The sequence below is a fragment of the Bubalus bubalis genome, chromosome 10 (assembly GCF_019923935.1).
Source record: "Bubalus bubalis isolate 160015118507 breed Murrah chromosome 10, NDDB_SH_1, whole genome shotgun sequence".
In the NCBI taxonomy this organism is placed as follows: domain Eukaryota; kingdom Metazoa; phylum Chordata; class Mammalia; order Artiodactyla; family Bovidae; genus Bubalus; species Bubalus bubalis.
Window position 1 is genome coordinate 38,976,579 of NC_059166.1, and position 23,979 is coordinate 39,000,557.

Genomic DNA, 23,979 nt, shown 5'->3' on the forward strand with positions numbered 1-23,979 from the left:
GATCAGTAGATTTTTAAAATATGGAAACTATCCCTTACAAGAAATATTATAAATATGATTAAATATTGGCATATTATAGGAGTTCCAGAAATATGTATATTGTCATTTTTTAATTACTACATCATGGTCCATTAGGTTACTTGATTTTTAAATTTGTAAAATAAGATAAAAGGAAAGTTTAAGAGGCTACCATTTTCACATAAGGACGATTAGCTTCTTAATAATTGTTAGAAATACTTGAAGTAGCTGTAATAATCAGAAAACATATTGATAATAGTTCTTTCCTTCTTAATGGTAGCAGAACCTGATTATCATCATAATTGTTCCCTTTTCTTGCTGTGAACTGAATGAACTACATTTCATCACTGCCTTCAGTCTAGATGGGGTCAGACGCTACTTCTTGTCTTTAGAATGTGAGTGCTATGATGGCAAGATCGAAAATATGAGGCTTAGTCGTTGGGTTTTAGGTGGCAAGGAAACTGATACAGAGGCTGGAGAGGTAACAACCCATGTTTTATGGTAACAGAACGTTTGCTAAACTGTCACCTACAACAGTTTATAAGGCAGACCACACGGCTACCCAGTCTAGGGTACTAAGAAAATGGCAGGAGAGAACAGGCAGTTTTTAAGTGCCAGCTACCACTGACTACTTTTGACAAGATATTATGAGAAAAAAATAATTTCAAGAGAGAATGGGTTGGTTTGTTAAGAAGAAATCAGAGGGAACAAAGTCTGGAAATTAAGGTGTCTTAGGTTCACTCTCCATGTCCAAGCTCAAACAGTAAGATTCAGCATTACAAAATGCTATGAACAAGCAAGATACCAACGAGAGCTTCTTGGTTGAAAAGAGTGACTCAGTCCCTTGGCAAATATCATATATTCTAAGTGTCATCTTCAAACTTAAGGTTATTGTTCCTAATAATATATTCAGACAGCTGCAACTGAGAGAGAAAAAACAGAGGGAATAAGGAAGCAGACATAAAACAGATTTAAAACCTGCGTCTAGCAAAGAATGTTAAGTGTAGTTACTGGCACAGGGGACTAACTGGAACCAAGTACATCAGAAGCCTAATAAACTTTCTGAAGGAACTGTAATGACAAAGAAACCACAACTCTACTTAAAAAAAGAAAAAAGGCTTAGAGACTTGTTTGGGAGCCTTAAAACCACCTGCAGGCAGAAAGTTGATGGAGAAACGAGTGCCTCCTCCAAGACGGCATACCCTCCCCCTGAAAACCACTTCAGCTGAAGCCAACGGTGATGAAATACAAGTCAAATTCTTCAAGGACTGGAACCAAGAGCTATATGAAACAATAGAGTTACTTGGTAGTTCCGCCTTAAGAGCAGAATCGTGGCCTAATTAAGGAAAGTTCTTTACAAGGTCTTTCAGTGGATTTCAAAGTTGCATTACCGATGGCTATATTTTCTTCTCATACTTTTCCATTCTGAATGGGAAAGGTGTGGGTAAGGAAGTAGTAACTTGTCTTTTTAATTCATTGATTAGCAGACAATGAAGAGCTACATTCAAACCTGATAGAGAGAAGTGTGCTTCACCAAGAAATACTGGCCTTTCAGACGGATACAGCCCTAAATGAGACTTTGGGCTATTTGCTGGGGAGGAGGTGAGTAGGTCTTTGTGTGAAGTAGGTCTTTGTATGAAGAGTGGACAGGATATTTGACAGAAGTGGAGATTCTGGTGGAGATAGGCTAGATGCCTACCAAATGCATTTACTTTCTTTCTGGGTACACAAGCAAACCACATTTTCCATTCCTTTTGGACCTTGTTAGCCAGAGGTGCTGGTTCTTACCAATAGAATATGGACTAAAGTGATGTACCATTTCTGTTGAGGCAGTTAAAAGGAAGTACGCTAAACCATCTTTTTTCTCTTCTTATAGACTCTTTACATGAAGCCATGAGAACCGTAAAGCTGTGTGCTGATGACTGAAACAGCCCTGGCCCCTAAATGACTATGTGGACCACAGTCCCACCCCAACTGCCCTGAGACACACGGAATTATGATGTGAGCAAGAAATACATTTTTGATGATGTTAAACTATTAAAATTTCAAGGGATTTTTTTTTTGTTGTTATAGCAGCTAGAATTACTTATCCTAGTTTACAATAAAAAGTTTTCTGATAAGTATACTAGGGTTTATACTTATGCCTTTAATGAAAGTACACTTTTTTTCAGCTCTTAAACACAAATGCAAAAATCCATACTAGAATTCACATTACTAAAATGGTGCTACCTAGAGCCAGACATCCTGGAATGTGAAGTCAAGTGGGCCTTAGGAAGCATCACTACAAACAAAGCTAGTGGAGGTGATGGAATTCCAGTTGAGCTATTTCAAATCCTAGAAGATGATGCTGTGAAAGTGCTCAATATGCCAGCAAATTTGGAAAATACAGCAGTGGCCACAGGACTGGAAAAGGTCTGTTTTCATTCCAATCCCCAAAAAAGGCAATGTCAAAGAATGCTCAAACTATCGCACAATTGCACTCATCTCACACGCTAGTAAAGTAATGCTCAAAATTCTTCAAGCCAGGCTTAAGCAATACATGAACTGTGAAATTCCAGATGTTCAAGCTAGATTTAGAAAAGGCAGAGGAACCAGAGATCAAATTGCCAACAACCGCTGGATCATCTAAAAAGCAAGAGAGTTTCAGAAAAACATCTATTTCTACTTTATTGCCTATGGCAAAGCCTTTAACTGTTTGGATCCACAATAAACTGTGGAAAATTCTGAAAGAGATGGGAATACCAGACTACCTACTTGACCTGCCTCTTGAGAAATCTGTATGCAGGTCAAGAAGCAACAGTTAGAACTGGACATGGAACAAAAGACTGGTTCCAATTAGGAAAAGGAGTACGTCAAGGCTGTATACTGACACCCTGCTTATTTAACCTATATGCAGAGTACATCAAGAGAAATGCTGGGCTGGATGAAGCACAAGCTGGAATCAAGATTGCCAGGAGAAATATCAATAACCTCAGATATGCAGATGACATCACCCTTAGGGCAGAAAACGAAGAACTAAAGAGCCTCTTGATGAAAGTAACAGAGGACAGTGAAAAAGCTGGCTTAAAGCTCAACATTCAGAAAACTAAGATCATGGCATCTGGTCCCATCACTTCATGGGAAATAGATGGGGAAACAGTGGCAGACTTTATTTTTTGGGGCTCCAAAGTCACTGCAGACGGTGACTGCAGCCATGAAATTAAAAGACGCTTACTCCTTGGAAGCAAAGTTATGACCAACCTAGACAGCATATTCAAAAGCAGAGACATTACTTTGCCAACAAAGGTCCATCTAGTCAAGACTATGGTTTTTCCAGTAGTAATGTATGGATGTGAGAATTGGACTATAAATAAAGCTGAGTGCCGAAGAATTGATGCTTTTGAACTGTGGTGTTGGAGAAGACTCTTGAGAGTCCCTTGGACTGCAAGGAGATCCAACCAGTCCATCCTAAAGGAGATCAGTCCTGGATGTTCATTGGAAGGACTGATGTTGAAGCTGAAACACCAATACTTTGGCCACCTGATGCGAAGAGCTGACTCATTTGGAAAGACCCTGATGGTGGGAAAGACAGAGGGCAGGAGAAGGGGACGACAGGATGAGATGGTTGGATGGCATCACTGACTCAATGGACATGAATCTGGGTCAACTCCGGGAGTTGGTGATGGAGAGGGAGGCCTGGCGTGCTATTGTCCATGGGGTCGCAAAGAGTTGGACAGGACTGAGCAACTGAAGTGAACTGAAGCCAACAGAGACACAAGATATGTAAAAAGAAACAAAAAAAACCTCTTCAGTAACACCAGCATAGCCCAAAACAGCAATGATTATGTGAGCACAACTGCCCTTTAAAACTATTAACTAGCACTGCAGATCAGTGGAAGAATCTAGACTTAGTATTCAAGTAGATGGGCTTCTCTAATAGCCCAGTCAGTGAAGAATCTGCCTGCAATGCAGGAGACCAGGGTTCAACCCAAGGTCGGGAAGATCCCCTGGAGAAGGAAATGGCAACCCACTCCAGTATTCTTGTATGAAAAATCCAATTGACAGAGGAGCCTGGCAGGGTACAGTCACAAGAGTTGGATATGACTTACAACAAAACCAGATGTTTTAGTATAAGCTACACTGAATTTTGTCTCAACTAGCACAAACGTAGGAAAAAGACCAAGAAATCACTGCAAGTGGATTTACATGATGAAGATGGAGTTCAAGGAGGGGCTCAAAAACTTGTTTGTTAAAACATAAATGAACAAGTGAATACATGAACAGACGACAGGCTTTTCACAGAAATATTTTATGGAGACAAAAACCCGACAATTTGAGTGTGTTCCTGGGTCATGGCCATATGATCTTGAGAAATTAATTTAAGCTCTTTAATCCCCAGTTTCTTATCTATGAAATGAGGATGATAATGGAATAGACTTCATGGAATTGCTATAAAATTAAATAAAGTCTGATAGGTAAAGAGCTTTGTACAGCACCTAGTCCACAGTAAGCACGTGGTTAAAATGCTAGCTGTTATTGTCATCATCATCGTCTGGTTCCTGTGAGAGCTCTGCCAGTTAAGTCTGCTTACCTCGGGTGCATCACTTGAACGGTGGGGATACAGATGCTGACCTATCTGTTATGGAGACCTCACGAGATAACGGATGTGACACTCTTGGTGCTGCATGGATGTCAAGGTGTCCTACGACTAGGTGACTGTGATATGATTCTCTGTGCTGGTGAATGACAGCCAAGTCCTGAAAACTGTCATTGAAATGTACGGTAGCTAGAGATTTTTGTGAAGCCCATTTCTCTTGTGACCCAAGATCTCACCCTGGGAGATGACAGCTAGTCTGTAACTAAGTGCAGAATTTACTGATTTATAAAGAAGTGAGTGTATGACGCATACGCAGAATAAAACTCATGTTGGCTCTCAGTGTTCGAATCAGCTGTCCCTGAGCTACTTAGAGCTGAAGGGATTTTATTTTTCAGTGAAAAGCTTTAAGACTACTCACCTAATGGCAGCAACTTTTTAGTAGCAATTGTTTATTTTTTTATTTTAGAACTAGATGAATTTTGATAAACTGAGGAAAGATTAATAGGAAAAGAAAACAGGAATGACTCACAGGTAGACTCATACCAGCTACCTGTTAATCATTCACTAGGAATGGTTAGGTTCAGTTCAGTCGCTCAGTCATGTCCGACTCTTTGCGAGCCCATGAACCGCAGCACATCAGGCCTCCCTGTCCATCACCAACTCCTGGAGTTTACCCAAACTCATGTCCATTGAGTTGGTGATGCCATTCAACCATCTCATCCTCTGTCATCCCCTCCTCCTCCTGCCCTCAATGGGAAAAATCGGTAGAACAAATGATTCTAGAAGTTTGCAGTGACAAAACAATAAACAAATAAACAATCCTGCACGATCCATTCCAAGAAACTCATACCTGACAGGTTGAAAATCAAAACCACTGACCCCAAAGGAATCTATTCTGATAGGCTTCATCAGCTCCTCTACTGTGGGCAGATCTGAGGGAACAAAAGTTAAAACAGCAACCAAAAATGTTATGGAAATTGCTTAATTTAACATCTAATACCATCAAAACCACATTTTCTCTGATTAACATAGTTAACAAAATGATACATATAATTATCCCAGGTTCCCACTGTAAACTTATTTGTACCAAAAAATAAGTTTGGAAACAGTAGAATTTTCAAATCTTTGGTATTTATACTTGAAATATATATCTACTTTCTTTCTTTCTCTCTAAGTATAGGTGTATGGGTATATCCACAAACATTATGTATTTAGTTGATCCTCCAAAACTGTTCTCCATTAAAAAAAAATAACATTAGTATATGTTCACGGAAAAGTATAAAAAAATATGAAAATACTCAAGAGATTTCTTAATTTGGTCAAAGCATATTAGAGGAGGAATTAAAATTTTAACCTATTTTCGATGCTAACTTTATAGTTAAAAAGAGTAATTCCCAGATTTATTTAAACAATCTTTTAAATTCAGATACTGAGAAATCATTACTACAGCCAATTGTATTTAAATTATACCATACTGAAAACAGCTCAGAGAGAGGCTCAAACAAAGACACTTTTACCAGACTCTGTAGTAGAGATGTTCTTAGAGGACCCTTCATTTTCTTGAGGATGATCTTTTGTTGAGCTCTTGGTATTTTCTGCTGCATTGCTCTCAGTTCTTTGTTCATCTGCATCTCCCAAAGAATGGGCTATGTGACAATAAGCCTGATGCAGAGCTTCAATGTCACTGTTGCTTTGTCTGTAAGAAATACCTGTTGAGATAAATGTAATCTCTAGTATAACCACACAAACACATGAGAAACATAAAACACTAAGTTCATCCCTTAATCTGTTAAGCATGATGAACAAGGCTGCAGGACAATGCTGACATGATACAGAGTGAAATACAGACCTTAGTGATGGGTGGCCATAGCCTGCCAGCGTGAATCTCAGCAGGCTCAGGGACTCTTTCAGCAGGATGAAATGTGTTCTGACAGGCTAACTGTGAAATCATCTCTGCCTACTATCCCTATACAACCTCTCTGCACTAGAGAAAACGATTCCTAAATTTCTCAAACTGACACAAAAAGTTTTCAAGGATTCTGTCTCTCCTCTGCTCCACCCCACCCTCCCACCTCTCTCTCTGCTTTCCTGAGCCACAGAACATCTAATATTCTTCATTTCTTCAACTGAAATTCAATCCTTTAACTTTGCAGTCCAGTGTGTTCCAAAACCCTGCTAAAGCTGCTATAATAAAAAAAAATAATAACTTCCCAGGAGACAAACCCATCCTTTAACTTTCTTCAGCCTGAAAACTTTTCTTTGCCCTGTGAGACATGTGGCCCTGCTCTTCTCCCGGGGACTGCTTCTTCTGTATAACACCTTCTTGTTCTTCTCAATGCTCTGATGGCTGCTTTTCCATCTTCTGTGGTAAATAGCTCATCTCAGGACTCCATCTTCAGCTCTATTTTTCCAAACTTCTCTTTTTTATGGGTGTGTGTGGGGGGGGGGGGGGGTGGTGTTAATTTCATTAACACCCTTTGCTTAGTAATTGCCTATAAACATTTGACTCCCAAACCTGTGTCTTCTGTTTAATCTATCTTCTATCTCTTTTCTGAACACTGAACTTCCTAACAGACATGTAGACTGTTCTATAAGCAAATCACATCCTCAAGTGAATTAATTACATTCCCCAACAAAATCTGTTCTGCTCCCAATATCTGAGACTTTGGCTATGGCGTGATCAGTCACCCAGTTATCCAAAACAGAGAACCTCATCTCACAGTTCACTTTTCCTCCCCTATCAACCTCCTTCTCTTCCCACCAACTGATAAACACTGGAGAAAAGAATTCAAAGAATCTAATGACAATGATGATCTAAGATTTTTATGAGTATTTTCCTACTCATTTTGTACTTATCATTATTAACAGAATTTTCAAAATTAGAAGAAATAAAAGCATTATAGACAAGTAAAAAAACAAGAGAAAGAGGGTGATCAGACTCCTGTTCTCTTGATAACTATGACCATTAATTAATGCCTAAAGATAAAAGAGCATATATACAGCCTCCTCTTTATATAATCTGTAAGTTGCATAGTATAAAATTCTGAGGAACTAGTTTCAACTCTAAATGTAAGAGGGTGCCAAGTACCACATGTGATTATGTAAGAATGCCTTACAATGGAATAGCTTTCCATCTGCTGCTTGAGGTCATCAGGTCACCATTGCTATTTGGAGCCTGTCCAATATGGAATACATTTGCTTAAATAAACTAAAAACAAAAAAGTGAAGAAGGAGACTTCCCTGGAGGTCCAGTGGTTAAGAATTCACCTTGCAATGCAAGGGATGCAGGTTTGATTCCTGGTCGGGGAACTAAGACCCCACATGCTGCAGGGCAACCAAGTCCATGTGCCACAACCAGAGAACCTGAGTGCTCTAACTCCTGAAGCCTGCATACTCCAGAGCCTGTGCACCACAGCCAGAGAATCCGTACGCCACCACAGAAGATCCCACAGGCTGCAACTAAGACCCAATGCAGCCGAATAAATAGATAGATAAATACATTTAAAAAGTGGGGGATACCACCAGTTCGGAATCACTAACAGTTAAGTGCCAGGGAGGTTCAGCAGGACTTGAGGAAAACAATCTTGCCCGCTAAAATAAGCCTAATTTCCCCCCCAAACCATCTATCAGACTCAAAGGGAGAAGAGAATTAATTTTATGAAGAAATGAAAAAGGCAGAAGACATTCTTCCTCCTCTAGAGAAATACCTGGATGCCTAAGTATCTGCTGAGTATGCATTAAAGAAATGATCCCAATGGGAAACAGCATCACAGTACTGAATGTGCATACCTAATTTAACAGGCATGAGGCGCCAGGAAGAAGAGGTTTTGGCTTAAACTAACAGCTGAGCAAACATGTGGAAAAGCAAATTACCTAAAAGTTAAAAATTAGAAATGGTAGAGAAGCATTAGATGCTGCTCAGAAAACAGAGTAAGGGAAAGGTACCTGTCTCCTAATTTGAATCATTAATCCAACCGATATTAAAAATAATTTCATAGTTGTTGACCTTTTTTTAATATATATATATTTTGTTGAAGTACAGATGACTTACAATGTTTCAGATGCACAGCAAGGTGATTCAGTTATACAAACACACATATATTATTTTTGAAATTATTTTCCATCACTGATTATTACAAGATATTCACCATAGTTCCCTGTGTTATACAGTAAACTTCTGTTGCTTATTGCATTATCTATTTTTTATCTATTTGTGACCCCATGGACTGTAGACCAGTCTCTGTCTTTACGACCCCATGGACTGTTGCCTGCCAGGCTCCTCTGTCCTGGGAGATTCTCCAGGCAAGAATACTAGGGATCTTCCCAACCCAGGGATTGAACCCAGGTCTTCCACACTGCAGGCAGATTCTTTACTGTCTGAGCCACCAGGGAAGCCCTTTAATTAGAAATCTAACATTCTATTCATACTAAGTCAAACAAGTGGAATCAAAATGTCATAAACTTTTTAGTTAGGCAAAAATTCATAAGTTTTCTAAAATATATATATGTATTTATATATATGTATACAAAAACTTTTCTACTATACTTGATAAAGGCTTGAGAAAGAACATCAAAAAAAAAAAGAAGAGATGGAGAAATTGGAGAACATAAACTAAATGAAAAGGGAGCACTGAATATGAAATAGAAAAAGTGAAACACACTAGATGAAAGTAAAAGATCATCATGTTGTTTTTAAACATGATTGCTCATCAGAAACATCTCTGGAACTCTGGAGAAAAAGAGTAATACTTGAGCATTTGTATTTTTCAAAAAATTTCAAGATCATTCTGATATGCATCTGGATTTTAAAAAGTGATTACAGGTTTTTCTATTAGATCCTATTTTTGGTGATAAAGAGTTCTATTATTTTTCTGTTGACCAATCATGATACAATGATATTAAGTAATAGTTCCATAATCATAAAAGATATTTATCAGTTTTCACAGTCAATAGCCAAACAAAATATAAAAGGTAATTACAATTGCAACCATAATAGGAACATGATCAACTTAACAAAATAAAATAATTACATACAACAGGGGTGTGTCAAGCAGAGTGATGTGGTAAGTGGAAGTGCATACATGCACATGTTTTCATCCACCCAGTCAGTCTGTTTTTTAGTTGGTGCATTTAATCTATTGACATTTAAGGTAGTTATTGATATGTATGATCCTATTACCGTTTTCTTAATTGTTTTGGATTTACTTTCCATAGGTCTCTTCCTTCTCTTGTGTTTCCTGCCTAAAGAAGTTCCTTTAGCATTTGTTGTAAAGCTGGTTTGGTGGTGCTGAATTCTCTTAACTTGTGCTTATCTGGAAAGCTTTTGATTTCTCCATCAAACCCGAAGGAGTCTTGCTGGGTATTCTTGGTTGTAGGTTCTTCCCTTTCATCACTTTCAATATATCATGCCATTCCCTTTTGGCTTGTAGAGTTTCTGTTGAGGAATCAGTTGATAGCCTAATGGGAGTTCCCTGGTATGTTATTTGTCATTTTTCCCTTGTTGCTTTTAATAATTTACCTGTCTTTAATTTATATCAGTTTGATTACTATGTGTCTTGGTATGTTTCTCCTTGGGTTTATCTTGCCTGGGACTCCTCTGTGCTTCCTGAACTTGGCTGACTATTTCCTTTCCCACGTTTGGGACGTTTTTAGCTATTATCTCTTCAAATATTTTCTCAGGTCCTTTCTATGTTAAAATCTTTTTATGCATTTTATAGAGAGAAAAGGGCTGACTTCCTGCATGTATTTTATACATTACCACAAGTCAAAAACCCACTATATTTTCCAATTTAAGAGGCAGAGAAGTGTCAGAACCTATTGGGCAGAGGCAGGGGTCTGGTTGTGAAACAACACTGTCCTCCTGTGACTGCTCCAGGCATACAACCATGGCACAAAATGGTCCCTGCCCTTGAGACAAATGAAAACAAGCAAAAGGCTAGATCTGACCATCATTTTATAATTACCAACCTTTTTAAGACAGTAAAGCACAAGTTTCATGAACAGTATTATCAAAAAAAAAAGAGATAAAAATCTTTGACACTGTTATCACCTAAACTGAGCCTGCTTATGGCTGAAGACGCATGGTAAACAAAGGAAGCCGCTGATACTTTCAGTTCTTAATCCAAGCTCAGACTCTGATTTGAAATTTTCCAGTGTACTTTTGTAAATACTAGGTAAATTTTATACTTCATAGCCAAAAGGTATTTATGCCTTCAGGTTCTTTATTATAATTTGACTATTAACAGTATTGAAATAAAAAGTGATAAGAACCAGAGAGCTGCTACTTCTCATTGAACTGCAACAGTATGCTAGGCACTACACATAATCTCAATTGATCATCAAATGATGTCATTTTAAAGAAGAGGAAACAGGCTTTGAGGTACTAATTGTCCATTGTCACCCAGCTGGTAACTGGCAAGGCTGGAAATATGAATCCAAGACCAAAGACAGTAATGTCATACTCTTTACTCTTCTAGTAACTGATTCACCAAATTATTTCAGAATCAAGAATATTTAAGAAATAAGACCAAAAAATTTTAATTTTATATAATTTCCGAGATCATATTAGAGTTTCTATTTCCAGCGATATGTTTTTTATTTCTGAGTTTTATTATAATGTACAGGAGAAGTTTTCAAACTGCTCTGATTTTCATTCAGAGAAAACCATAGGTTCCACAGATGTTTGAATTTTCATTTTAAAATATGAAGAGCAGAGTGATAACTCTTTCCTCTGGCTTTGTTTTCATGCATATCTTAGAAAAAAGTTTCTCTGGCCATCCTGTATATAAATGAACCACCTATAATGTATCACTGATTAGAAAAGCTGTAGCTCTACACTTGTCTTTTAAAAGTATCCATATCTACTTACTGAAAACAGTGCAAGCAGACTATCAGAGCACGTATGACAAGTATTTAAATAAAAACAGTTGTAAGACTGAGGAACATGTGCCCAGCACATGCTTCCATCAGGGCAGAATATTCAGTCAGCTAATAACAAGTAAACCAGTAATGTTTTGATGGAAAACTTCTGTTGCAATTTTTTGTGGTTGTTTTAACTTTGGAACTGTTATATTCACACTTAACTGTTATATTCACATTTTAAAATGGAAGTAAATGAAACAAGACAGTGGTGATTCTTAGAACGGCAATGACTAGAAATAAGAGATGTGCGTGGACTTTGAGGTTTTGTTCATGCTTTGTTTTTTGATCTGGTGACCGGTTACATGAATGTGTTCAGTACTTGAAAATTCATCAAACTGTACTATGATGATACATGAATTCTACTACAAGTATATTATACTGCCATAAAAAAGTATATTATACTGCCATAAAGAAATAAAAAGTAAAATTAAAATGCAAGCAGATGGTCAGAGTTGGCTAGTGATTTACCATTTCTATTGCTCTTTTTTTGACTAGTGTCTGGGTTGACTTAGTTGACCATATTGGTCACCTAAGACTTGCAAAAGCAAGCTGAAAATATCCCATTTGCACTTGTTTATGTGGTAAACCAAAAATATTTTTATATTATACAATAAAAATATACAAACATACTGGAAATTTGATGATATAAGAATGTAACAAGTATCTTTAATATTTAATTTTTAAAATTTCAAAAGACCATTACTGTTCTCACTACCTTTTTAAGTAAATGTCACAAATGTAAACATTTATATTTATACTGATAAAATACGTTTTGTATCTATATAGACAGTACTACCTAAGATTCCATTTGGGAGGCAGGTAACAGTTCCACTGCTTTAAGAAAGTTTGAAAAGGCACTATCTTAAAGGTCTCTACAACTTTTAGTCAAGTCTAGATGGTCCTACACATTTCAGAATTTCAGGATGTGATCTAGCTTTTTCCTACCCAGAAGGAACTATGGAAAAGCACAAAAACAAAGTCTCACTTCTCCTACATATAGCAAATTTAACAGAATTGGGGGGGGGGCACAGAAAATTATTTAATATTCATCTCAGTACCATACTTTGTATCAATAGCACTTATTAACAAGTATATCTTTTAAAACACACTTTACTCAGCCTATTGGCATAAAGTGTCACTACTAGCAAGTTTAGACTATTTAACTTGTTAAAAAAAGGTAGATAATGTGAGATTGAAAATTTTATTGTTGATACAGCCTACCAAAACTGAATCAAGAATAAACAGATAATGTGAACAGACCAATTACTACAAGTGAAATAGAATCTGTAATGAAAAAAAAACACTCCCTACAAACAAAATTCCAGATTGCATGCCTTCACTAGGGAATTCTAACAAAGATATAAGAAAGAACTTATACTGATTCTTCTCAAGATCTTCTAAAAGACTGAAGAGGAGGGAAATCTCCCAGAGTCATTCTGTGAAGCCACCATTACCCTGATTCAAAACCAGACAAAGACATTACCAAAAAATAAAATTACAGGCCAATATCTCTGATGAATACAGATGCAAAAATCCTCAACAAAGTATTAGCAAACAGAATCCAACAGTACACAAAAAGGATCAAACACCATGATCAAGTTGGATTCCTCCCAAGGTCACAAGGATGGTTCAACATATACAAATCAATCAATGTGATACATACACCACATCAACTGAAGAAGAGACAAACCATATGACAATCTCAACAGATGCAGAAAAAGCATCTGATGAAATTGAACATTAATTAATGATCAAAACTCTCACCATAGTGAGTATAGAGGGAACATAAATCAACACAATAAAAGCTATTTATGACAAACCCACAGCCAACATAGTACTCCACAGTGAAAAGCTGGAAGCCTTCCCACTGAAATATGGAACAAGACAAGGATGCTCTCTCACCTCTTCTATTTGACATATTTTGGAAGTCTGAGTCACAGCAATGAAACAAGAAAAAGAAACAGAGGGATCCAAACTGGAAGGGAAGAAGTAAACTGTCATTACATGCAGATGACATGATACTCTATATAGAAAACCCTAAAGACTCCACACAAAAACTATTAGAACTAATAAATGAATTCAGCAAGGAAGCAGGATACAAGGTTGCAGAACTCTGTTGCATTTCTTTATACTAACATGAAGTATCAGAAAAGGAAAAAAAAAAATCCCTTTCAATAATGCATGTAATAAATACCTAGGAATAAACCTAACCAAGGAGCTAAAAGATTTACATGCTGAGAACTATAAAATATTGATGAAGGAAATTAAAAATGATTTAAAGAAATGGAAAGCTACTCCATACTCTTGGATTGGAAGAAACAATATTGTTAAAATAGCCATACTACTCAAAGCAACTTACAGATTTAATGTGATCCCTATCAAATTACCCATGACATTTTTCACAGAACTAGAACAAATAATCCTAAAATTTATATGGAACCACAATAGACCCAGAATTGCTAAAACAAATCTGTGAGGGAAAAAAAAAAAAGCAGAAGGCACACCTTTCAGACTTCAGACAATACTATTAATCTATGGTAATCAAAACAGCATGGTACTGGCATAAAAACAGACCCATGGATAAATGGAACAGAATAGAGAACCCAGAAATAACCCCCCACACCTGTGGTCAATTAATTTTCAACAAAGGAAAGACTATATAATGGAGGAAAAAAATAGTCTCTTCAACAAGTGGTGTTAGGAAAGCTGGTTGGTCTCATGCAAATCAATGAGATTAGAACACACCCTCACACCACACACAAAAATAAACTCAAAATGGCTTGACTTAAAATATAAGATATGACACCATAAAACTCATGGAAAAGAATGTAGGCAAAACATTCTCTAATATAAATTGCATCAATGTTTTCTTAGGTCTTATAAGGCAAAAGAAATAAAAGCAAAAATAAGCAAGTGGAACCAAATCAAACTTATAAGGTTTTTACACAAAATAAACAAAGGTAAACATTTTGTTTACATAAGCAAAATGAAACCATAAACCTACAGGAAGGGAGAAAATATTTGCAAACGATGCAACTGACAAGGGCTTAATTTCCAAAATGTACAAACAGATCAATAGGAAAAAAAAGAAAAAAACACAATCAAAAACGAACAGAAGATGTAAACAGCCATTTCTCCAAAGAAGTCATACAGATAGCCAAAAGTCACATGAAGAGATGCTCAATATTGCTATTAGAGAAATGCCCAAGTCAAAACTATAATGTAATATCACCACACCATCATGAAAAAGAATGACCATCATGAAAAAGTTTACAAATAATAAATGATGGCGAGAGTGTAGAGAAAAGGGAACCCTCCTACACAGTTGGTGGGAACGTAAGCTGCTGCAGCCACTATGGAGATCAGCATAGAGGTTGCCTACGCTTACTCCTTGGAAGGAAAGTTATGACCAACCTAGATAGCATATTCAATGGCAGAGACATTACTTTGCCAACAAAGGTCCATCTAGTCAAGGCTATGGTTTTTCCAGTGGTCATGTATGGATGTGAGAGTTGGACTGTGAAGAAAGCTGAGTGCCGAAGAATTGATGCTTTTGAACTGTGGTGTTGGAGAAGACTCTTGAGAGTCCCTTGGACTGCAAGGAGATCCAACCAGTCCATTCTACAGGAGATCAGCCCTGGGTGTTCTTTGGAAGGAATGATGCTAAAGCTGAAACTCCAGTACTTTGGCTACCTCATGCGAAGAGTTGACTCATTGGAAAAGACTCTTTTTCCCAATGCTGGGAGGGATTGGGGGCAGGAGGAAAAGGGGATGACAGAGGATGAAATGGCAGGATGGCATCACCAACTCAATGGACATGAGTTTGAATGAACTCCAGGAGTTGGCAATGGACAAGGAGGCCTGGTGTGCTGCGATTCATGGGGTTGCAAAGAGTAGGACACGACTTAGCCACTGAACTGAACTGAACTGAAAAAACTAAAAATAGAGTTACCATATGATCCAGCAATCCCAACTCCTGGGTGTATATCCAGAAAAGATGAATACTCTTAACTCAAAAAGATACATGCACTCCAATATTCATAGCAGCACTATTTACAAGACTCAAAACATGAAAGCAACCTAGGTGTCTATCAATAGATGACTGGATAAAGAAGATGTGATGTATACACACACACGTACGTGCATGTGCACGAAAATACTACTCAGCCATGAAAAATAATGAAATAATGTCATTTGAAGCAGCATAAATGAATTTAGAGATTATCATACTAAGTGAAGTCAGAAAGAGATAAATACTATATGATAGCACTTATATGCAGAATCTAAAAAAATGAGACAAATGAACTTATTTATAAAACAGAAACAGACCCACAGACACAGAAAACAAACTTCTGGTTACTAAGGGAGGAATAAACTAGGAGTTTGGGATTAACAGATACACACTACTACATACAAACAGATAAATAATAAGGACCTACTGTATAGCACAGGAAAACTATATTCAACATCTTGTAATAATATATAACGGCAAAGAATCTAAAAAATATACACACGTGAGTATATATGTCTACATACACACAGATAGATAACTGAATCACTCCTGAAACTAACACTTATAAATTTTTAAATTTATAAATTTTTATAAATTTATAAATTTTATAAATTTATAAATTTTATAAATTTTATAAATTTTTTATAAATTTATAAATTTTATAAATTTATAAATTTTTATAAATTTATAAATTTTATAAATTTGTAAATTTTTAATTTATAAATCAAATATACTTCAATAAAAATGTAAAACTGTATTGATAGTTATTACATATATTATTATATATCATATATATTTTCCCCAGAAATGAAGTCAATTAGTCACAAAATATTACATGTTTAGAGACTAGCTACAGTTTATCATTCTTACCTGTTCCTATCATTTCATTATCAGTCATATCTGACACAGCCTTTGGCTTAGTTTTTGTTCTATCCTGTTCATCAAGGTTGACTTCTGCAACAGAGTCTAATGAATCAAGCAGCACTACTGGAATAACATAAAACAAAAATATTAGGAATATAAATAAGCTTGTATGGTTCTATTAATAAAATACTTAAATCATATGAAATCTGTATAAAAACAAAGATAAATGTTTACATATAAAGAATATATAACTATGTACCTAGAACAAGAATGATTTTCTTCTTATATACAACAGAGTAGGCTTACATCAAAACTCATCTATGCTTAAATACAGGTCTAATGTACCTTTATATGTAAAAGGCAAAGGGCTGAGGAAAATAACAAACAAAAAAACCCCTTTTTCTCTTAATTTTATTGACACATAGTGCTGATTAAAAATTGTATATATTTGAGATCTATGACTTGTTGATTTGATAAACATATACACTATAAAATCCAACCAGTCCATCCTAAAGGAGATCAGTCCTGGGTGTTCACTGGAAGGATTGATGTTGAAGCTGAAACTCCAATACTTTGGCCATCTGATGTGAAGAGCTGACTCATTCGAAAAGACCCTGATGCTGGGAAAGATTGAAGGCGGGAGGAGAAGGGGACGACAGAGGATGAGATGATTGGATGGCATTACTGACTCACTGGACATGAGTTTGGGTAAACTCCAGGAGTTGGTGATGGACAGGGAGGCCTGGCGTGCTGGGGTTCATGGGGTCGCAGAGAGTCAGACACAACTGAGCAACTGAACTGAACAGAAACTATAAAATAATCAACCAAATCAAGCTAATTAACATATCCATGTACCCATTTTTGTGTATGTGATGAGAACACTTAGGATCTCCCTGCTGAGCGCGTTTCAAGTATACACTCATCTCAGTCACGCTGTTGCACATCACATATCCATAACTTACTTGTACCCCTTAACCAACCTCCATATGCCCCAAACCCAGCCCCTGGTAACCATCATTCTACTCTGTTTCTAGGATATTGACATTTTTAGATTCCACATATAAGTGAGGATAAACAGTATGCATCTTTCTTCATCTGCGTATTTCCCTTACTGCAATATCTCCACATATATCCATTTTGTTGCAAATGGCAGGATTTCTTTTTTTTTTTAAGCTATATATGCTACATTTTCTTTGCCCATTCATCTTTTGATGGACATTTAAGTTCTATCCATATCTTGTCTATTGTGAATAATCCCGCAATAAACATGACAATGGGGCTTCCTAGGTGGCTTAGGGTAAAGAATCTGCCTCCCAATCCAGTAGACCCAGTAGGTTCGATCCTTGGGTCAGGAAGATCCCTTGGAGAAGAAAGGGCAACCCACTCTAGTATTCTTACTTGGAAAAATCCCATGGACAGAGAGGTTCATGGTGGGCTATGATTCATGGGGTCACAAAGAGTTGTACACGACTTGGCAACTGAGTACACACACAAATATGGGTATACAGATATCTCTTTCAGTTATATATCCAGAAGTGGGATTCTGAATTATAAGGTAGTTCCACTTTTAATTTTTTTTCAGGAACCTCTATCCTGCTTTCCATAACGGCTGCACCAATTTATATCCCTACCAATAGTGTACTGAAGTTCTCTTTTCTCTATATCCTTGCCAAAACTTATTTTGCCTCTTTTTGATAATAATCATCTAACAAGTGTGAGGTGACATCTCATTATGGTTTTGATCTGCATTTCCCTGATAATTAGTAAAGTTTAGTAATTTTTCATACACTTGTTTGTCCAGCTGCATATCTTGAGAAATGTCTATTTGGGTCCTCTGCTCACTTTTAATTTTTGTTGTTATTGTTACCGAGTTGCGTGAGTTTTCTGTATGTTGTGGGTATTAATCCTTTACCAAACATATAGTTCATAAATATTTTGCCCTACTTTATAAGCTGCCTTTTCACTCTGCTGTGTTCCTTTGCTATGTATGTAGAAGCTTTTTTAGTTTAATTCAATCCCATTTAGCTATTTTACTTTTCTTGCTTGTGATTTGGGGGTCATATCCAAAAGATTATGGCCCAGTATAACATCAAGCAGCTATATTCCTATGTTTTTCTTTTCATTTAAGCAGTTTCTGATCTTGTACTTAAATCTTTGATCTATTTTGAGTCGACTTTCATATGTGATATGAGATAAGGATCCAATTTCATTCTTCTGCATGTGGACACCTAGTTTTCTAAACATGAAGTACTGAAGAGACTATCTGTCCTCATTTTATATTCTTGGCACCCTTGTTGAAGACCAGGTGACCACAGGTGCATGGACTTTTTGTTTCATTGGTATTATGTCTGTTTTTATACCAGTACCATGCTGTCTTGGTTACTATAGTTCTGTAATACATTTTGAAGTCAGGGGAGTGTGATGCCTCCATGCTTTGCTCCTTCTCAAGCTTGCTTTGGTTATGTGAAGTCCTTTGTGGTTTCATAAAAACTTTAGAATTTTTTTTTTTCTGTGAAAAATGTCACTGGAATTTGATAGGAATTTCACTGAATCTGTAGATCACTTTGGATAGTATGGACATTTTAACAGTAGTAATTCTTTTAATCTATGAGCACAGAATATTTTTCTATTTATTTTAGTGTTCAATTTCTTTCCGATGTTTTATAGTTCTAGGCATAATTTACCTCCTTAATAAAATTTATCCCTAAGTTTGTATTCTTTTTGATGTCACTGAAAATATAATTGCTTATTTGTAGTCTTCTTGAGGAATATTTGTCTAGCTTTTGTATCAAGGTGATGCTGGGTTTTACTTAATGAGTTTGAAAAAATTCCCTCTTTTTCTATTTTTTTTTTAGGAAGAGTTTAAGGAAGATTAACATTAATAATCTTTGAATGTTTGGTAAAATTTATCCATAAAGGCATTTGGTCCGAGGTTTTTAAAAAACATATATCCTTAAATACAACAGGAAGAATTTAAGATAAGCATAAAAAACATACTGAGAAAATCTGTAAATTTTAATTCATCAGAAATTATTTAAAAACAGACAGTAATTTATTCAGAATTAGATATAGTTCTGAACAGACCAACTGTCTACAAAAATTTATGAATACAGATAATATTTACCATTAGCTAGCATGCCAGTTTTTTCTTCTTCCTAAATTAAAAAAAAGAACATTATATGATTTGAAATTGAACTTATATGAAATGACTACACTGCAAAGAGTAAGAGAACTTGAAAGCCAGCACTTTACCCCATTATGAAAAGCTCAAGTAATACGCTTTCTGGATTTCTTTCATCATGCTCATTCACTGACAATTCTATAAGACTAGACAAATGTAGCAGTGAGAGAACTTCTACAAGTCTCTTCAGAACCTTGGTGATTACCAGCAATTAATTTAGGCCTTTATGAGCCTTGTTTAAAGTACCTCATGTCATCTGTTCATCTACCTTGCTGAGAAATTACCCTCTTTATCAAAATCCAAGATAACATCACTAGTTTATAACAGCAACTGTCTACTCTTAGGTAGCTTCAAGGATAAGTTCTATCTGGCGTGTCTCGGTAAAAACTGAGAAATGACAGAATTAGAGTACAATATCCCTGAATGTGAACTGAATAATTTAATTGACAATTAACAATATTAATTTAATTTACAATCTTAGCCCAGTAAGTTTCAGACAGTAACATCACTATTGGCATAAATACTAGGGATGGAATGTCTCACAAGGACAAGACCAACCAAAGAAAAGTACAGTTTAATACACCTGTTTAAAAATTAAGATGTGAGATTTTAATGAAATTTTCAATTTTCAAAGTTTAAAGAAATTTCCCAAAAGAAATCTTTCAGAAAACCATCAACTGCCATATATTTCATTAAGATTAAAATTGACATCCTGAGTTCAGAAGGTGTCTGAGTATTAAGAGACTTATAACTTTACAACAGTGAGCAAGACTATAAAGAACTCTATTTTGAGCTCTTTTTAGAACAGTCAGTAGTCAGCTAAGGTAATGAAAGAAGTTTCCAAACTGTCAAATATATAACTGATACATACCTGTTTGAGTACATTTGTTTTTTCTGATTGGGAATCTTCTTTGGACTTAGTCTCTCCCTTAAGAGTCAAAGGTGCATCAATATCTTCCTCATCTTCAAAATCATCACTATAATTTTCTGAAGAAAATAGTTTTTAAAAAAACACAAGAATCATAGTCAAAAAAGTCAAATTCCCAGGAAAAGACTGTTGATTTCCAAAAGAAGTCTGCATAAGAGTAATTTACTTAAATGTTAACATGAGGTTATCTTTAAGAACACACTATTTTGGGGAAAAGATTGATGAGAATTCAATTCTTAAGACTTGTGTGGGCTTTTTTTTTGTACTTTCAAGTAGTTATTAGTTTTATTTTATATTATTTTCAAACTAAAATTTTCTAGAGGTGTTCAAAATATTATATACTTCTAATACAAACTGCAGTTACTTGATTTTTAAAGATAAAAATCTCAAATTGCTTACTTCTAAAAGGCAGCATTTTGAAAAATCTAGACTTGCTTAACAGAGGTTGGATTTTACTTGTTGATTTTTTTAGTCTTTACAGTTATTTCTACTGTTACCCTTAAGCAGTACTTATGAAAGCTTTATCTCTGATACCTCCCTTAGGAAAACACTAGCCTTAATGACCTTCACTGTTTCCCAATCCTAGGCATCTCTCAGCTCAAGTCCCAGATTATTATCTCAATGACTCTGCAGCAGAAGGCAAAGGTCTGTCAAGTTAACATGATGCTATCAGGCTTCTTATGATGAAGATGGGCAGAAACTGTCTGGCCAGGATCTCGTCATCAATTTTTAATTGGTTGTCTGTAGCCCTCCAAAGGACTGAGTGAGATTTGTGGGCTGCAGAACAAGAATGGCCTTTTCAGAATAGAACTGACCATTCATAATCTTATTTGTATTTCAAAAATTAGATCACGTTCAGAGATAGGATGGCCTGATGGGCGGAGACTGCATGAGGTTTGAGAGTCTGCTTCTGGAATGACCATCTCTCAGTCTTCTCCTTGAATGGAGATTAACAATAGAAGTCTGAAAATGAGTAAGTTAAACAGAGATGTTCCCAGTGAGATCTACCTACAGAAATATCTCCATTTCAGTTCACAGGTATACAAGGGTGGAAGAATATGGGTATTGTGACTTAGGTAGATAAACTAGGCTGGTTGGTTAGTTACAACAGTATCTATATTCTGAGGCTGAGAAGCTCACCTCTATTTTTCTTCTATTGGAAAAAGAACTCTGCCTGGAATTTTATAGTATCAGTAGACATAATTTAATTCACGTAACAGTTACAGAGAAATTACCTTGTATTAAATTCTAGATGCTAGGACCAATATCAGATGATTAACATTCTCATATTCTAGTGGGAATCACTGAATTTTAAGTACCTCAGGAATTAGTCTTACTTAAGTAAAGATGATGAACAAGGAGGGAAGACATATAGGAGTGTATAGTAAGTAAGTGTCAGTCGCTCAGTCATGTCCAACTCTTTGCCACCCCATGAACTGTAGCCCTGCAGGCTTCTCTGTCTATGGGATTCTCCAAGCAAGAATACTGGAGTGGATTGCCATCCCCTTCTCCAGAGGATCTTCCTGACCCAGGGATTGAACCCAGGTTTCCTGCATTGCAGGCAGCTTCTTTACCATTTGAACTACAGGGAAGTCCTTCAGAAGAGTATGACATGAACTTAAACAATTACTTGGGATTCAGGAACTTTCTAAAATCAATGGAAGAGGATGCAGTGTTTGTGTCACCTCTAAGAAGCAGAACAAAAAACAGTTCAGATACTGTGGCATAGTGCTTGTAGCATGACCAGAACCGGAAGACTTGTATTCAACTTCTGATTCTACTATTTTTCAGTTGTAGAACCAAAAGCAAGTCACAAACTCTTCGCCTCATGTTTCCCAGCTATAAAGTAGGAACAATATTTATTTCAGAGAACTGCTGAGAAGATTAAGAGTTAGTGTTATATAATATGCACTGTATGTTAGTCTTAGCCATTATGTTGAACAGTAATAATTTATCTTTGTTAGTATTATAGCTTGTGTTATACTTAATCTGAATTAAAAGTTAATAAAGCCAAATATTATTTAAGAAATGTACTAATCTAATGTGCACTTTTTCAGAACTACATTTTGTTGGCACTTAGTAATGGAACACTCTGTATGCTAATATTACTAACATATACAAGACCAATCTCAGGAATTTTGTCACAAATAAACTAGGTTTGAAACAAGAAGGAAATGCCATTGGTAGACACAGAGATAAGTAAGACAGACAAGAAATAAAAGGAAGGAAAACAACGAATCAGCAATTTCTAAAAGAAACACCAAGGGAAATTAAGTTCATATAAAAATGGAAGAATAAAACCCAGTTGAGAAGGTGGTTCTCATATGAGAAATATCAGAGATAATAATATCCACCAGCTCTTTCACACTGTTTGGAAAACAATGAGAATATTAATTTTTATTTTATTTTCTTGGGCTCCAAAATTACTGCAGGTGGTGACTGCAGCCATAAAATTAAAAGACGCTTGCTCCTTGGAAGAAAAGCTATGACAAACCTAGACAGCACATTAAAAAGTACAGACATTACTTTGCCAACAAAGGTCCATAGTCAAAGCTGTGGTTTTTCAGCAGTCATGTATGGATGTGAGAGTTGGACCATAAACAAGGCTTAGCGTCAAAGAATTGATGCTTTTGAACTGTGGTGTTGGAGAAGATTCTTGACAGTCCCTTGGACTGCATGGAGATCAAACCAGTCTATCCTAAAGGAAATCAGTCCTGAATATTCATTGGAAGGACTGATGTTGAAGCTGAAACTCCAATACTTTGGTGACCTGATGTGAAAAGCTGACTCATTAGAAAAGACCCTAAAGCTGGGAAAGACTGAAGGCAGGAGAAGGGGATGACAGAGGACGAGATGACTGCATGGTATCACCAACACAATGGACATGAGTTTGAGCAAGTTCTGGGAGATGTTGAAGCATAGGGAAGCCTGGCATACTAAGTCCATGGGGTCTTAAAGAGCAGGACATGACTGAGTGACTGAACAACAACAACAGTTTTTACACTTCTAATCTGTTTGACTGGAAGACATTGCGCATTCAACATGAAGGATTTCTACTAATATACTCCATATCTGTAACTTTGAAAATATAATTTGCATAAAGAGAAAATAAGCAAACAACTCTTGATCTAAAAGATACATTTTGGAGATATATTTTCCTTCTCTGTTAGAATATTTGGCTGATAAATTTCAAGTATGATAGAATCTAGAGGATTTTCACCTGTACCATTTTAGATTTCAAGGACTTTGTAAATAATGAGTACATGCATACTCTTTGTGATACCATGGACTGTAACCCACCAGGCTCTTCTATCTAAGTAATTTTCAGGAATACTGGAGAGGGTTGTTATTTCCTACTCCAAAATAATGCATAAAATGCATAAAGTATATGAAACTAATATTTTCAGATATTCAACAATCAGCAGTGCAAAAATATGATTCTTAAGAAAGATAAATAAGTGAGCTGAGTCTACATTTAC

At 36.1% G+C, this 23,979-nt stretch overlaps 1 protein-coding gene across 4 annotated transcripts in view; it reads right to left on the reverse strand.

The window, feature by feature from the left end:
- The window catches only part of CEP162 (centrosomal protein 162), a 93,080-nt gene that overhangs the window by 44,115 nt on the left and 24,986 nt on the right, over positions 1 to 23,979 (reverse strand). For all 4 annotated transcript variants that reach the window (XM_006054742.4, XM_025294569.3, XM_044924256.2 and 1 more), the window contains 5 exons: positions 20,444 to 20,559; positions 19,516 to 19,546; positions 16,398 to 16,514; positions 6,112 to 6,303; positions 5,445 to 5,526 (listed from right to left, as the gene is read on the reverse strand). In XM_006054742.4, coding sequence (XP_006054804.4) covers positions 5,445 to 5,526; positions 6,112 to 6,303; positions 16,398 to 16,514; positions 19,516 to 19,546; positions 20,444 to 20,559 — 538 coding nt within the window. The remainder of the gene's footprint in view (positions 1 to 5,444; positions 5,527 to 6,111; positions 6,304 to 16,397; positions 16,515 to 19,515; positions 19,547 to 20,443; positions 20,560 to 23,979) is intronic.